The sequence below is a fragment of the Ambystoma mexicanum genome, chromosome 8 (genome assembly GCF_040938575.1).
Source record: "Ambystoma mexicanum isolate Mex_15411 chromosome 8, UKY_AmexF1_1, whole genome shotgun sequence".
Taxonomy (NCBI): Eukaryota; Metazoa; Chordata; class Amphibia; order Caudata; family Ambystomatidae; genus Ambystoma; species Ambystoma mexicanum.
Window position 1 is genome coordinate 1057753719 of NC_090929.1, and position 17110 is coordinate 1057770828.

At 44.4% G+C, this 17110-nt stretch overlaps 1 protein-coding gene across 1 annotated transcript in view; it reads left to right on the plus strand.

Moving 5' to 3' along the window:
- Positions 1-17110, plus strand: part of LOC138473094 (heparan-alpha-glucosaminide N-acetyltransferase-like) — a 1171537-nt gene that overhangs the window by 89680 nt on the left and 1064747 nt on the right. The window contains exon 5 of the mRNA XM_069611600.1: positions 9883-10043. Coding sequence (XP_069467701.1) covers positions 9883-10043 — 161 coding nt within the window. The remainder of the gene's footprint in view (positions 1-9882; positions 10044-17110) is intronic.

Genomic DNA, 17110 nt, shown 5'->3' on the forward strand with positions numbered 1-17110 from the left:
TTTGTCTTGTAGCATAGCAATTTTGCCAAGGAGTGCTGCTTGTATATTGGTACAACAAGAGATGTCTTTGGTACATGTGTCTGGGATAGGGGATGGAGACTCAATGTCTCTCAGGATGTTAAAGAGCTCTTTGGTGTTGGATTTGACATTGCAGATTCTCTCATTGTACATGTTTTTTTTGTTTGAATGATTGCTGATTTGTAGGTATTGGAGGCTAGTGCATAAGCTGTTTTATTGGTGGCGGAAGGGGACTTCTTCCATGCTGATTCAGCATGGAAGCAGTCTGCAGATGCCCAGATGATAGAGGCCATCAGAAATGCTGTGCCACCCAAGACACCACTGGAAGCCTGGAGCTTCCTTGGCATGATTCAATTCTGTGGGAGGGTCATCCTTAACTTAATCACCATCAACCAGCATCTGCAAAATCTGAGCAAAATGATTCATGACTGGGAATGGAATCAGCACACCCAGAAGGCTTTTGACAATGCAAAACTGGCTCTAATGCAAGATATGACAATGGCTTTCTTCAACCCCAAGAGATGTTAGAAATTATAGATGATACCAGGGGTTAGGGGCGTTATTGGTTCTGATTGACAAAAAAGGCGTGAGACATCCCATCCCTTTTGCAAGTAAAGCCTTTACCCATATGGTACAAAGCTACTCACAGTTAGAAAGGGAGGTGGTGGCAGCACTGTAGTGGTGCAGACATGTGCACCTTCATGTGTTTGGCCATCCCCATCACTGTAATAAGCAATCATAAGCCCTTCATACCAATTCTACTGGACTCAGCTCTGTGGCCCCACTATGGCTGGAGCAATGGCTGCTACAACTGCAGCACTATGATGTGTGATGAATCCATGGATGTCATCCCTTCTTCCCTGGGCAGAGACCCTTCCCATGTGGTCAGGGTGGTGTGGCCACACTCTAACAGACCCCTCGGGTGATGTACAGGGGAAGGATCACATGAGAGAGGAAGCCCCTTATGGGATTAGGGACGACCATCCCCTGAGAATACGGTATACCTCCGCTTTGTTATACCCTCCCTCTTTACCAAAGCCTAATCCTCCTTTCCTTGTTCCAATCAGTGGCAATAGATTTTATTGTAAAGTCAGTCAACCTAATACAATGAACAGGACCAACGCAAAAGATGATCAAACTTGCCTTACATACATTTTTAACGAAAGTACTGGAAAGAAGAAGATGGTTAGGAGTGTGGTCCAGGGAACTGTTGTGAGTGGTCTAGTTTTCACCCATATCCAATTGGATCAAAGCAATATAAAACAGAGGAGGGAAACCAGTTGAAGGAGATACACCCTCCTCAGAGGAACTGCCAGGTGTTCCGAAGTGACTACTGCAGAACGGGAGAGAAGAACGTCCTGCATGGAGAAGGAAGAAGGACCGCATGTAATCCAGGATGTGAGGACTACATGACTCGCTGCCTGGAAAACCCTCTGGGTGTCCCAGAATCACAGAAGCTGCTGTACGGAGAAGAGGCATCCCGAGAGAAACACAGAAGCCCACAAAGTCGTGACCAACGAGTCGAGGCCCCTGAATGCTACCGGAGCCTTGCGCTAACGACCCGCTGCTCGGAAAACGCAAATGCAGCACAAAGGTACGAGGACCGGCAGAGAGGGGCTAGCCATCCGGGAAAACTGGGGAAGGAGCATGAAGAGAAGAATGATCGAGTCTGGGTCCTGCACCCATATGAGAGTCATAAAATAAGAGGGTCTGGACCCTGAGAGCAAAAGAGACAGACATGAAAGAAACATATGCTTGGCAGGATAGTAAACTAAGCTGTTGTGAGAACGCATCGCGAGTCTGGGACCTACACGCATATGAGAGCCAGAGAATAAGAGGGTGTTGGGCGGTAAGAGCAAAAGCGACAAACAAGAAAGAAACATATGCTTGTCAGGAGAGTAAACCAAGCTGGTGTGATAACTTATTGTGCTCTGGGACCCGCACCTATGTGAGAGTCAGAGAATCTGAGGGTCTGGGACCCTGAGAGCAAAAGAGACGGACAAGAAAGAAACATGGTTGGAAGGAGCGTACAGCAAGCTGGTATAATACATCTGCGCGAGTCTGGGAGGCGCACCCTTATGAAAGGCTTAAAATAAGGTGAAGCTCATTCAAGAAAGCACGGGGTCTGTGACCCAAGGAGATTAAAGAAAGAGATTAACAGTTATAATTTCCTGAGGTATGTTTGGTAGGAAAGTGAACCAGACAAGAGCCCTCTATGAACATAGACGAGGTGTTCACAGGAAACCTGGGAACTCTTGTTGTGCATCATTGGGAAGTTTGAGAAGTCCAGGGAAATGGAGACAAGTCGCCTTGCTGATTGAAAATTGTGTTGTAACCTGTGAAGGCCTACACACAGCTACGATCTCAGATATACTTCCCCTGGCCTAAAGACGTTTTGTGTTGTGTTAATTTGCAAAGTCAAGGATCCACCTAAGGAGGAGATGAGCTCCTAACTTGTGAAGTAGAACAAGAAGAATTCCAGGGCAAAGGAGCTAATCCTTGATCATTGGAACATCGCGTTGTGGCAAAGGAACATTTGTTTTGTTTATTGGCAACCCGAAACATTACGAACTTTGTTTTAGCAAAGAACTTGCATCATCAGTTTAGCTGAGACTATAGCATCCTTGCACATTAGATTTAAGTTAATACTGTTAGGGTCGGAAATAGGGGTTTTGGACACTACAGCGACTGGCTATTTATTTGCCATCCTAATGTTTTCCTTAGATTTTTTTTGAGGCAGAGAAACCCCTCTTAGCTATAGGGACAGAGTGGTTGTTTTTTCCATCCCTTTTACTGGTTAATAAAAGTCGATGACCAAAACTCTGTCACATTTGTGTACAAGCCTTACTTCTGCACCCTTACGGGGGACCCCCTGAGGTTTAGAATGAGAGCAGTAAACCCTCCGGATTATCTATCCCGGCACCCAGATTTGAAGGAAAGACTCCCAGGAAGAATGGAGTGTGATACAGGAGCCTAGGTCAACATGATAACCAGGATGGCAGTTCCTAAATAAATGTAATTGAGTGAGTACTCTGATGTCATGGCACAGCACGCTGGCACACAATGCGTTGCAGACCAATCCAGTGGTGAACAGTGGTGTTTATTTCTAACAGACCATGCATAATTCACACACAGACATTTTTGCAAGCAATATGGCAGGGGTGTGCAGGTCTATCAATAGGTGCAGAAGGAGTCATTTTAAGAGGAACTTGAATAGTTATTCCACCGGATCTAGTATCTGAGGTGGGACAAATTGCTCACACAGGACGCCAAAGAGCAAATAAGACAAAGGCCTGACTGAGGGAAAAAGTATTGTTTCCAAAGTTATAGATCAAACATTTTGTCGTACTGCTGGAAAAGTATTCCAGATGCCCCAAGGTACGATTCATGCATTCAAAATAAGATGAAACATTCTGCGAATATTGGAGAGATTATATGCGTTCATTCACTTACACAGTCGCTGAGGATAGACAAAGGTCCTTCGTTTTAGAGCAAAGACTTCGAAAAGTTATGACATTCGGTGGAGTCCAATATCACCCTACCGCCCCATCCTGGCCAACTGCAAATGGTGATGTGGAACGTTTCATGCAGACTCTTCATAAGGCGTTGCACCTCACCGATCATCGACACAGCAATGACAAGATGTAATCCAGTAGCGAATAATGAGAAAGAGTCATTGAGAAGGCTTTTGGTATCATCCAGGGCACACGTAGGTGATGAAGCGCTTATACGCAACAGAAAACCTCTTCACAAGCTATACCCATCCCATGAATCAACACGATGGACAATAACTAAAACCAAAGCATCCATGGCGACTGCAACTAGGGATGGAGAAGAAGATGTCACCCGAAATTGATCTGGTTCTGGTGGTTGGCGAACTAGGACACTGGTAGTAGAATGATGGACGAGAACCAGAAACATCTTCTGGACAACAGAGCTAACGCTGCAGATGAGAAAGATGCCAGGATAGGCGGCGAGGAAACACCACATGATCATGCTGATAGAGGGAGTCCCGTTGACCCGAAATCTCTGGAGAAGGAAGGTGCCTGACAGACTTACAGACTTATAATAGAGATGCAAGGAGATGAAAAGCATCAATGACCTTATCACTTATATTAAGGAACAAAAAAAGAATTCTGAGCAATAAATGTAAACATTAATATGTGTTCATATTTCAATTTAATTTATGGTGAAGGAGGTATGTTTTAACTTCATGTCACCTAGTGCATTGGGTGCTGGTGGACATGATGTGAATTTGGAATAAAAGTGGACAGTCCTTCTGGGGTGGCACCAATTGCACTGCAGCCACCAGTGTGGGTCTATTTATTTACCCACAGTTCTCTCCGAAGGCCCCACACAACGTAAACTACAGAACTGTATTATATGAGAACACAGGCAGAGGGATTAACTACAGTGTGCCTTTTATGATCTTGGGAAAGCAGTATATATTTTAGGATGTATTGTTCCATGGGAAGAAAAAGAATGAGCAATGAAAGGAGAAGAAACTAATCCCAGTGAAGCCATGTGGCATTAGGCACATACAAGCTGAGTTCTTGTGTTCCACAGGGAGGAAAGTAATGGGCACTGGAAAGTTGGCGCATGTGTTGCCTTTCAGTCTTGTGACCATGGGCTCACAGTATATGCAGAGCCCTGTGTTCCAAAAGGAGAAAAACAATCCATAACTGTTTCGGTTTTATTGCAATGCAGCCTTGTGATCTTGGGTTCATATTATTTACTTTGCTTTCCTTCCATGGTCCACTGGAAAAAGAACAGTCAGCAGTAAGAGTACACGGAATACATTACACCCTTATGGTTTTAGGATGACCGTATATTTGAAGGTGAACCCCTTTTCAGTGTATTCCTTTTAAATACAATTGGACATAGACACCCCCAACCCACCATAATGTGACACAGATCAACCATAATGTGACACAGATCAAAACCCAATCTCTGGCTTAAAATACCAGTCCTAAATATCTTATTGTGAATGGTACAAAGTCAATGCATTTTCCACATCATTCCCAAAACATAAGCCTAACCAGAAAATCTTTCGGACTGTATCTGGGGCCCGGATCGGCCATAGATGTATACATTTGTTAGGAAGCTACGTGTAAGGCTAGTGCAAATATGTAAAAACTGTGCCATACAGCCTCTGTGACTGCAGATCCCTTTCTACTCTTCATTGTATTTGATTTCCGCAACCTAATCAGCCTGTTAATCTCTTCAGGAGTCTGAAAGCCTGAGTGTGAAAGAGTTCTGGTTGCATTGTATTTTTCAGTTGTAGCGCACTTCTTGAAATACTTATCACAGGGGGTATGCAAAGGGCTACCCACAACACTATGCCATTTTCTTTTATTTTTTAGATGCATGAGTAACTGGTTGACTGCTCTAATACTTTCATTTTGAAAGGATGGATTTTTTTTTTGAAAGTGGTTATATGGCGTTAAGCACCCGCTCCAAGGGCTGGAACGGGTGGTAACGGCCTAGTGGCCAGAGTTAAAGGCCCGAGCAAAGCAAGGGCGTTTCACGAAGTTCCCCAGGATGTTACCACACGTTCCAGCCCTTGGATCGGGTGCTTAACACCATTAGCACCAGTCCAATGGGCTGGGACGGAGTTAATTTGGTATACCTACAAAATATCCCCACCAAAAATATCGCCGTACATATGGCCGTTTGTCTCGCCATAGGCAACATCTTTTGGGGGGATGATTTGTGGGAGCAGGGGTTGCTGGGGTGTCCCCCGCACATTTTAAAATAATGCAGAGGTTGCAGGGGTGTCCCCCATAGGGTCCATGGGTCAATATCGCCACAAAAATATGGTGATATTTTTGTATCGCAATATTTTTGCAGGGATATCAACACATGGAAACGCTAATTTAAAGTATTTGCGTTCTGTGAATGGGTCACCTCGCAGCGTCCTGTTCACAGAACAAAAAGTCTGTGCAAAGATGGTTGCCATTGAACGGGAAGGCGGATCCCCTCTTCCCTTTGCATGGCGGCCTCACGCATGAAAAAAGAGGAAGAAGGAAGCATGAGGTAAGTGGGGTGAGGGCTATTTAAAAAGGAGGAGATGGTGGGTGGGGAAAGCGGCCATCAGGTGGCTTAGAACATGGGCTAATATCGGGAGATTCAGCCAGCATTCCTAGCCTCCTTATTGGCCCTTCACCTCAAGGGGTGGTGCCTGCCCCTCCCATTTAGAGAAGGCAGCAATATTATAAACCCCATTTAGAATATGAGCAAATACACTGTGCTTGCTTATTGAGTCGAAGGCACATTACTTTGGCTCATCAAAAAGCAGGTGAGATAATTGGACAAGCAATAAGTATTTACAACAGGAATGGCTCGAAGTGTAAAATAAAAGTAGTAGAACTATGTTCTCCTGACCCCCGCCCCTTGCCTCTCGCACCCACCCAACACTCACCCGCACCGCCTCCCACCCACCAAATCAAACCCCATACCTGGATCCTACCTTTCCTCCACCACATCCCACAAGGTTGTGTTTTACAACAGTTCTATCAGGACTGAAGAAAACACAGTGACAGAAAATGCATTTAAATGACCACCATTAGTTTTGCTCATTGTCCCCCCACAGCATGCGGCGTTGTGAACCCTCCCATTTCTAATTACCCACCACTCTCACCACTTAAGAACATGCCCAGGTCTGTAGCTGCACACTGCACTCCCATTACTTGTACAGAACACTGAGCCGACATCAGTTCATTCTTAATTGCACAAGAGCAAACGATCGTTGAATGGGCGTGATGTCCCAAGCCCGCTATAAAATAAACACGAGCACTCCATCGCCAGCGAGAAAGTACTGTTAGACGGGATACAGCCGTGTTGCCAGCAAAGCCCAAGTTCGAATGCACAGAGGCAGGTAAGCAAAGAAAACAACAGCGCCCTTCCCTGCTATTGTGGAATGGTGCGCAGGGGGCATAAAGGAAGGGAATGATGGCGGATTTCTCAGAAAAGTGGAAAAGTAGGGGAGTGTTATACCTTTTAGTTCCCGCTCACTTCAATATTTACTGCAACTCCTCTTCCTTATTAACCCTTTGCCCCTATGAGCAGATAGCAGGGACGTCATTTCACCAAAATGCCAGGGGTAGCAGAAGTGGCATCATATGACCCTTGACCTCTGATGACATCACAGGAAGTGATGCCACTTGACCCAACCCCAAAGTGACATCATTGGAAGCGATGATACCCGACCTTTCACCCCTTGACAAAATAGAAAGTGGCATCACGTAACATTGTTCCTAAGTATAGTACGAAAAATATGATTATGATATCACTATAATGTGACATACATTTCATACAAGAATGGAGCACCATACGTATCGTTAATTTCAGTGTGTATAGGCCCATGTTACCAAATTACTGTGAATGCAAGCAGACGTCCAAGGCCAAATGATAATTATGCACTATTATAGAGCACTTACGCTTAAGCGCTGTATGTAGAACAAATATACATGCAATATCACCCAACCTGTGTTGATGCTCATTTATCAACCTCAGCAGGATTAAAGGCTGAGTTGAGGTGTTTAAGAACAGACTCAGTCAGAGACTCAGCCCCTGAAGTGTGCCTGGAATAAACTTTTAATGAGTGTAGCAATTATCAGATAGAATTCCAGAAAGAAATGATTTGCTATTCCTATTCTTTGTTATTTAGGGTGACTGCTCAAAGTGTTGTTACACATGTGGAGCCCCCCTTTTTGTAAGAGAAGTAAAAGCCCCCCTTTTTGTAAGAGAAGTAAACAAGAAAGCCAGCCACACCAGAAACAAATAGCCACATAGTGCTGGCCTAAGCCTAGGAGCTTACACCTAAAAAAAAAAAAACAATTAAATTGGGATTTTTTTTATTTATGGGTATCAAGGGAGATCACAGGGGTAGCGAGTGAATCCTCAGGGGTCACAGTTCCATCCCCTGGCGACCTCCAAATGACATCCCTGGCAGATAGAAGCCCATGCATTTTACTGTGTCAGCAATTTCTTTCAGTTTGTGCAATGCTTGCTATTTATTTATTTACTATTTACTATTTATTTATTTGTAATCAGTTCATAATTGAACTTTTATCAGATGAATAAAATATATATTCACATCTGTACAAATTCAAATATAATATACAATACATGATACAATACATACATTAAAATACAGAGTATCTTCACATACAACACTTAATTCAATATATTCCTAATTTAAAACTATTCATATTTGATTTTGGTTTCATTTTTTAAAATATCTAAAATGTATAGAACTTTTACTTGTTCAAAGTGTGTTTGAAAAGTTATGGAAAAGTACTCTTACTACACACTTACTACCGCAATATCTTTGGTACTTTCACAGTTTAATCAGCGTTTGATCAAAGTGTGTTTTAACTTGACACCATAGTCTGTATAGGGCAATGTGGGTTGCCCCACATTCTGTGTTCAAACAATAGGCCCAAAAGTCTAATGAGTTTATAGATTCATAATTATGTGTTACATGGCCTAGAATGGTCACATACATGTGTCCTAGGTTTGAGCACTCAGTCAACACGTGTCTTACTGTTTAGGTGCATTCTGGGATATTCAGCCATTTTTAGGAATTTTCCGTTGCCCACCCCGTATGGATCTCACAGGTAGCTTATTTGTACACATTAGTAACCTGAAGTGTCATACCTCCGCATCCGGGCCGAGCAACAAATAATTTTGAGGCTTCATAAACTTATGAGAGATTTGGGTCACTTGAATATAATTATGAAGAGTCTGTAAATGTCTGTAATTATTTAAACAGTCCCATGTTCTTAAACGACGGGAAAAAGCATCTTTCAACTTCAAGTAATTCGAGCAACGGGCAAAATCAGGTCTCCAATCTAATTTGGGAAACTTTTCTTTCACCAACTTCATATAACCCGTTGTTTTTTTAGGGGTATGTACAAGGCAGTAATTTGCCCCTAGTTTTTTTTAAGAGAGGGCATAACGCAACGACCTTTGCTTTCATAAAATGTTCCCCTCTGCGTTTGATTGCCATCGATTTTAAAGACAATAGTCCTAATTATAACCGATCAATTAAATGTATTAAAAACTGAATTTTGTATTAGTAATAGAAAAAGTTCAAAAGTCGTTATCCAACAAGAATAGGGATGCCGTCAGTTGACTTGTGTGTATAAAAGCCATGCGAGGGTCAGCATTCGGATAACGGAATCATTAAACGCATGCACTGAGGTGTGCGCAATACGTGACAGAAGGAAATGTGGATTTTGAAGCTGAGACATTGGGCTTCATTAGGAATGGGGCGGTAAGGCAACATTACGAGTTCTGCTGTCGGCTGCCCAGGCGTGCAGAGCGGCACCCGCGAGCAGAACTCGGGATTGCACCGGCACTGTTATAAACGGTGCCGATGAAACCATGCTCAGGGCAGAATGGGGATCGGGAGCCCGGCGATACCGGCACCCGCGAATGGGCAATTAGCGGCCCATTCAACTCGTAATGGGCCGGTAATGGCCCATTCGCGGGTGCTGGTGCCGGTAGCGAGTTTGGCGGTAGCCGTGCCCTTATTGAGGGCACGGGTACCGCCAAACTCGTAATGAGGCCCATTGGCTGAAAGTAGAGAGGTAAAGGGATTTTTTCACCTTATACGGAATTCCATATACCCAAAATGCAAGTGATGTGAGAGCTAACATTCAGGTCCAGTGAGTATGGAGCCAGTGCCCCTTGCTGCCCTGAGGACGTGAAATTCCCGAGTCACCCTGGCAGACTTTCTAGTAACACCTGATCACTATTTCTCTGCATGGAGCATTTGGGGAAGTGGCCAGTCTCAAAGGTTTCTTGCTTCGTGTTTGATCGTCCTCATTTCTAACTCTGGCCCCGCCTGTTTTGCAGGTTTGTTTTCATAATCGGCACGTCGGTGGCCCTTGCCTTCAGTGCCATGATAAAGAGGGGAGTGACGCGGCTCCAGCTCGTGCAAAAGATAACCTGGAGAACCATCGTCCTCATGCTCATTGGCCTCTGCTTCCTGAACTACGGACCTGCGGACGGCCCTTGTAAGTATCACAATAAATACACGGACCAATCCGGATGCAGCTGAAAGGCTTGGCTTTAAAATGTTTTCAGATCCCGATCCCTCGAATGAGATGAGATTTCTGGGGTGGCGTTTGGAGAGACTTGGATGCTTCTGAAAAATAGTTGGACTAGGGTTTCATGTTGAAACGCAAAAAGTACCCTAAACAGAGCATGATCTGACATTGTGGGCCTGATGCATGTCATTTTTTGTACGGTGCAAAGTGACTTTTCACTAGTGCAAATTGACGTTGCACTGCTCCAAACACCCTGATTCATATAATGTCATATATAATGTCTTGTTGCCACACAAAGTGACTTTGCGCTGCAAAAATACATTTTACACGTTTCCATGAATCAGAGTGGAGCAGTGCAAAGTGTATATTTTTGCCTTGCAAAGTGAATTTGCACAACAATAAAATACAATTTACACACTTCCATGAATCAGAGCGGAGCAGTGCAAAGTGTATTTTTGCAGTGCAAAGTGACTCTGCGCGGCAAAAAGACACTTTGCACGGTTCCATGAATCAGGTTGTTTGCTGGCAGTGCAAAGTCAATTTGCACCAGTGAAAAGACGCTTTGCACAGTGCAAATAATTCCATGAATCGAGCCCTAAAAAAAGATTACTCCCAGGGAAGCGGAGCGTCATTCATTGTGGAACAATCTGGCGGCTGGGTAACACCACACTTAAGATCACGTTCCTGGTGAGAAGGCAGGGGGTTCTGTTTGACACATGGGGAAACCCACACTTGATGATGATTTGCAGAAAACAGAGTCCGCCCCCAGACTCCTCGCCCCCCTTTGATCCGGGAGGATGTCTTCTTAAAATTCCATTCAGACCTTTCATGCAAGAGCAAGAAACTGTACTGTAAATCCTAGATTCAAAATAGGCACCTAGCAGTCTTTAGCCGGTCAGATAGCACAGTTAGCCCTTGATATCTGCTGTGACAGGTTCGAATCCCCGCAGGGTCAACGCAGACGTCCATCCTTCCGATGTGGATAAATTGAGCACCACTCTGTGGGATAATAGTGTCTTCTGTTATTTGAAATCTCTGAGACCTGTGGGTGTCTATATAAGGAATGCATTGTTATTATTTAAGCTTCTTCTCTAATGACCAAATGGAACTCACCATATTTCCAGGAACTGTCCCATAATGTTCTATTCCACTCTGGGAAGGATTATGGTAAAGCGACCAACAGAACGCACAAGACAAGGGGGGTCATTAAAAGCTTGGCAGTAAGGGGTTAACAGCTCCGGTAAAGGTGCCGGTGCCGTTAAGCCTTTACCGCCACATTACGAGGTCCTTTAGCGGGTCCCGATAAGGGCGGCTGGTTTTATCCGGTGCCCATAGTGGGAGCCGCTAAAGGACCAGCATGCTAATAACGGGCCCGTTATTAGCATGGTCCCCATTTCCATTGAGCCATATGGGGGTTCGAATGGGAATGGGGAAGTACCAGGTCCGGGTTCCCTGTATGGGGAAATACCGGGCCCTCCAAGGTTTGAATGGCCTGGTAATTCCCCATTCAGGGAACCCAGACCCGGTATGCGGTAAGGGGGTAACCATGCCGCTAATAGCGGCATGGTTACCTCCTAGGTTATAATGACCCCCAAGATATTCAATTCAACATTCGTTATTAATGGGACACAACATGGTGGGTTGGAAGAATTCTTATAGTAACTATGGTGCAGCTATAGCGTAATGGAGAGCAGTTCTTAAAGTCTCCGGATGGATGACAACAAAGCAGGTGTAAGACTGTCCTTGTCAGATGTCCCAATTCTAATATACACCGGTTTATGGTTAAATCACTCAGCATGCTTCTTGTCCTTCCTGCTGGCCGGATGGTTTCTCTTTGTTGTAGATATCTCTCTTTTCCGCAGGTCAGCTCTGCTGCAACAGCAGCCCACTACTACCAGATAGTTTGTCTTTCTGGGGCCAGCAAGTGATCGGTCGAGCAGGTTTCTCACTACCAGCGATCAAGAGGCTAAAGACCGAATCGGCCATTTTGGTGTCAGTCAGAAGCTCCTGATTGTTTAGTGCGACTCCACGGAATGGCAGCATGTGTCTACTATACATAGCCTTTGGTCTTTTCTGTGAGGAGTCGGTATTGTATCAGGGATTGTATCATTTCAGTGCATATCTTCACGGATCTACCTCTCGCTTGCCCTTGCTGATTACTTTGATTATTGGGACTTATATGTGCGGCGGTTGCTTCACTTGCCCAAGGGGTTGGCAGTTGTTTGAGCCTAATGGAACTTGCTCCCTAGATACCTCACAGTCATCCCTCTATTGAGGTTCTGGGGTATCTTGGGGAGGATGAACACGGGATCAGCATGCACGGACAGGATCCCCTCGCATCAGACCTGCAGAGGTAAGAGATATGGAGGGACTGTGAACAAGCGGTGAACGAAGGATAGCAGAGGGGCAACACGCTGGTCTTCGAAGCAAGACCACACAGAGCAACAGAGGTTCAAATCGCAGATCTGTGTTTAGAAACAGCATCTTTAGAAACGGCGTGTTTAGAAACCGAACTTGGGTATTAAGCGTGTTATAAATAACCAATTAAAGCCCCATATTCCTCATTCTGGTATCTTAGGATTTGCTTAGAATAATTAATAATTGGTTATTCCAAATACAACATTTATTTTGGGGTCAGATCCTAGGTGTACTGACGGTTTCCTGGTGTCTTTCCGCAGACCAAGTTTGCCAAAATCATCTTTCTGGGCCTGGCTTTCCAGCTGCGACATTATTCATTAACCTCTGTTCTTCTGCCGGCTGCTCCCTTTGTGCTCCCGCCTCTAATGTGGGAGCACAAGCCCTGCAATGCTCATTCTTCCGTCCCCATCCTCGTTTCCTGCAGTTTATGTGGGGAACAACCCCTGGGCTCCTGCCACCCCCGCCCCAAGTACTCACATGGCCAAATGTCAGAAGATGGCAGGGGTTGCGTCCTGCAACCATTGCCACCCCCCACCTCCAACACTCTTGCCTGCACCCCCTTTCCCTGCCCCTCACCGCACGGCTGTCCATTCCACGTACCACCTTGCCCTGCAATATGCATGCACCATTTTGTGCATGTACATATAGTGACTCCGCCCTGCTTCCCTAAAAGGGGCCTTTATAAAAAGGCCTTGAAGAAAAGTGGGGCCATTCTGCAATGACAGCAGTGCAAGTGAGTTTCTAGTGTGATATCTAACACTAATTGCTAGACCAACACTTTTATGAGATTTTGGCTACTGGAAAAGGGTTCCAAATAATCAGCAGCTATGGGAGGAAATAGAATTATTTAGGTATTGGGATATCCGGGAGAGTTTATGAGAGGTACCGGGTGGAAAGAAGGAGCTTTCAGTGGTTGGTGAGCCACTCTTAGAAACACCAGCATCTATAAGGAGGGGGCAGGGGGTGAAGAATGCGTGTTTTGATTCTCCTCCCCCTCTGTGTTTACTCTTAATCAGGCCATCAAGGAATGATATTGTGTATTGGTCCAGCAGAGCACTGAGTAGATGTTTCGCCACTAGCTTACAGCACGTGTTCAAGCTCTTTGTGGCCTTCGCTGGTACAGTATAGGAGGGCTAAAAAAAAAAAAGACCTAGGGCCCGAAGCATGGAATATTGTACTGCAAAAATGACTATGCTCTGCCTTTGCCCGGACTTTGCACTGCAAAAATACACTTTGCACGGTTCCATAAATCAGGGGTTCTGTCGGCAGTGCAAAGTCATTTTTCAGCCGTGCAAGGTCACTTTGAACCAGGCAAATATTCCACGAATCCGTCCCCTAGTCTATTTCCTTTTCATGCAGAATCGAGATGTGGGTCGCATGGATATTTAGAGGAAGCATGTGGCTCAAATCGTATGAGTAGTTCCCTCAGTTCTTTAAGCATAATGTGAGCATGAAGGAGTTTGCCAGAGTGCGCGTCTGTGAAGTTCATTGCTCTGACATTGCCTACTATGCAGACAAGGCGAATGCATCTGCGAGGCTTCTTCTAAAGGTGCGCATAAACCAGATAGGAGCCTGGATTCCGTATGTGTCTTCTGCTGAGGAGGAAGGCTCCTCAGGTGCCGCCTTAACAGGTCTTTTGCTGGTCTTTGCTTCTAAATCTGAGTTTTAGGGACTGAGGTTTATCCTACACTATGTTTGAGAACCCATTTCGCAGATGTATCTGCAGATTCCTTTGGGCCTTTGAAGTCTCTTGAAATAATATCAAGTGTTTCAAAAGTTTCCTGACTATTCCCTTGGCCTGGAGTAACTCTGTGCCTAGTCTGTAGGTTCTTTGACAGCGGAGTCTTGAGATGGGGGCATTGGGGAAAGCTGAGCCTCCAAAACAGTGCTGTATTTTAGGATTGCCTCTTCAATTAGTGATCCTTATAATCACATTTGTCTTCCCGCTAACTAAGGGCCACAAGAAGACCCTTCTTGGAGAATTGCCACCCAGGATCCAGAAACACTTATTGACTCATGTCTTCAAATTACCAACACACTTTCGCTATTGAGCTGCCTTTTGATGAAACCAGCGAGCTGCTCCCATGATTGGGACATGTCACCTGTCTTTACATTGTACCCTTCTTGGATCGAGGCGCAAGCGAGAATCGTAACGGTATGTGGCATTTATTCAATAGGCTACTGCACAATGAATCACACTGGTAAGGTCCCTTGGTTTCTGCAGTTCTAAACTTAGAACATAAGACTTAGTACTACGGAAGTAGCTGACCAGTGACTGCGGCAGATAGCCCTGCTGTAAAGTCTTAATAGTGCCCTTTCATATTTACCGCAACATGCATGGAACTTGCAGTGCAATTTCCTATGCAAGTGTAACAATGATCATTTTTAAGAATGCTTTTTGTTGAGTGACAGTTATGCAGAGGTAGAAGCTTCTCATATATTTCATCGGTGACATACCTTACTGTCCTGGGTCGAGCCCATATGAATTGAAGACATCTCTGCTTTTTTTTAATTGTTCTAATCTTGCCTTCTTAATTAAATGATCTATCAATGAAATGGTCTATAATGTGTTTAGATCTAATAGTTACAAAACTACCATTACCTCTGCTTTCTGACTTACACACTTTCTTGCATTCTGCCATAACAAAATGAACATGGCCTTTTACTAGGGGATCGGATTTGCTAATGATAAGACGTTTTGCTTAATGTCTCAGATCCATAGGACCATCGTCATGCGTGCATGCAGCTTCATTTGCCTTGGAATGCCATCGTCATGTGTGCATGCAGCTTCATTTGCCTTGGAATGCCATTGTCATGCGTGCATGCAGCTTCATTTGCCTTGGAATGCCATCATCACGTGTGCATGCAGCTTCATTTGCCTTGGAATGCCATTGTCATGCGTGCATGCAGCTTCATTTGCCTTGGAATGCCATTGTCATGTGTGCATGCAGCTTCATTTGCCTTGGAATGCCATCGTCATGTGTGCATGCAGCTTCATTTGCACAGCTTCATTTGCCTTGGAATGCCATCGTCATGTGTGCATGCAGCTTCATTTGCACAGCTCCATTTGCCTTGGAATGCCATCGTCATGTGTGCATGCAGCTTCATTTGCCTTGGAATGCCATCGTCATGTGTGCATGCAGCTTCATTTGCCTTGGAATGCCATCGTCATGTGTGCATGCAGCTTCATTTGCCTTGGAATGCTCGCTAGTTTGATGCTCGCTAATCACTTTTACACGGTTAAAATCCGATTCCAGGACATCTAATTGTTTTCTGTATTTGTTGACGCTGTAGAGACTGCTGCTTTGACAAGATCAACGAGGAGATGATTATGGTTGACGATTAAGTACTGTGTTAGGGAGATTTGTGCACAACCCACCGGTGAGGTTGGTACAACAATTTAACCAGGAGGTGGGCCAATGCATCTAACCTAAAAGGTAAACCAAACCGCTCTCTAGAGAAGGTAGTGTGGCAGAGCAGTCAGGCTTACCTCCATGGAGGGGAGGTAGGCTTACACCGGCATTTACACACACAGTTAACCAAAGAAACACAACCAAACTAGTATACTGAAAAATATACACCTTTATTGTATATATATTAGCTCAAATAAGTACTTAGGTTGACATAACACATAGTACAAATATACAGTGTGTGTATAAAAACAATAGACTAGTGATATTCACAGAACATATCGTGATGGGGGGGTTGAGTATTAAAGTCATAAACAGCACCCCATTCCCTTTATCGAAAACAGTCTCAATATACCTTCCCTAATATCATGGATAAAACAATTGTTCGACTCACAATAACTGTGAGCCCCAAAGAGGAAAAGGGGGGAAACACATATTAACACAATGCCAGTGATCATCTAGAGCTAGGGTGCATTTAGGCTAATAACACTAGCTGAGATAAATGCATACAGTAACACTAGAAAAAGATACATAGTAATCAGGCCATCTCTAAGTAGAAGCATAATGCAGACGTTCAAACAAATATAAAATCACTGGTTGCTATGGATGATAACAATTTATTTTCATGAAGTTCTGAAGATTAGTTTTTGTAAAGGTTTGTATACACCAAAACAATAAAACAAAACAAAACAACAAAAAACATCAATTTACTAGTGCATGCAGCAACTGCTGCACAAGACGAGAAGAGACCATGAGCGGCACGTCTCCCCATTCCTCTAGCTCAATCCAGTGCACCAGACATGTTGTCCAAATGCGCTGTTTACTCACTGATTGATATCTGCTACCTCCAAGGATCTCTGGTACTCCCCACCACCCCCCACAATTCTCACATGAGCATGAGTCTTATGCAGACTGCCCTGAGAAATGTTCTGTTCCTTCCGCTCCTCATCCTAAGATTAACCATATGACAGATGTCTCAATAACTCACTTCAGGAGACAAACGCTGTATGGTATCTCCTGCCTCCCTGGATCTCTGCTTTGTTCTGCCACAAAAATCATGCACGTATGAGTCTTGCATTAGCTGCCCTTGGGGATTCTCTGTTTCTCTTCCCAAATGTTTCCCATTGCAATGTGTATTGTTCACTCACTTCAAGAGACCGGCACTGAATGATATCTCGCACTTCCTTGGGTTTCTGTGTTCACCCA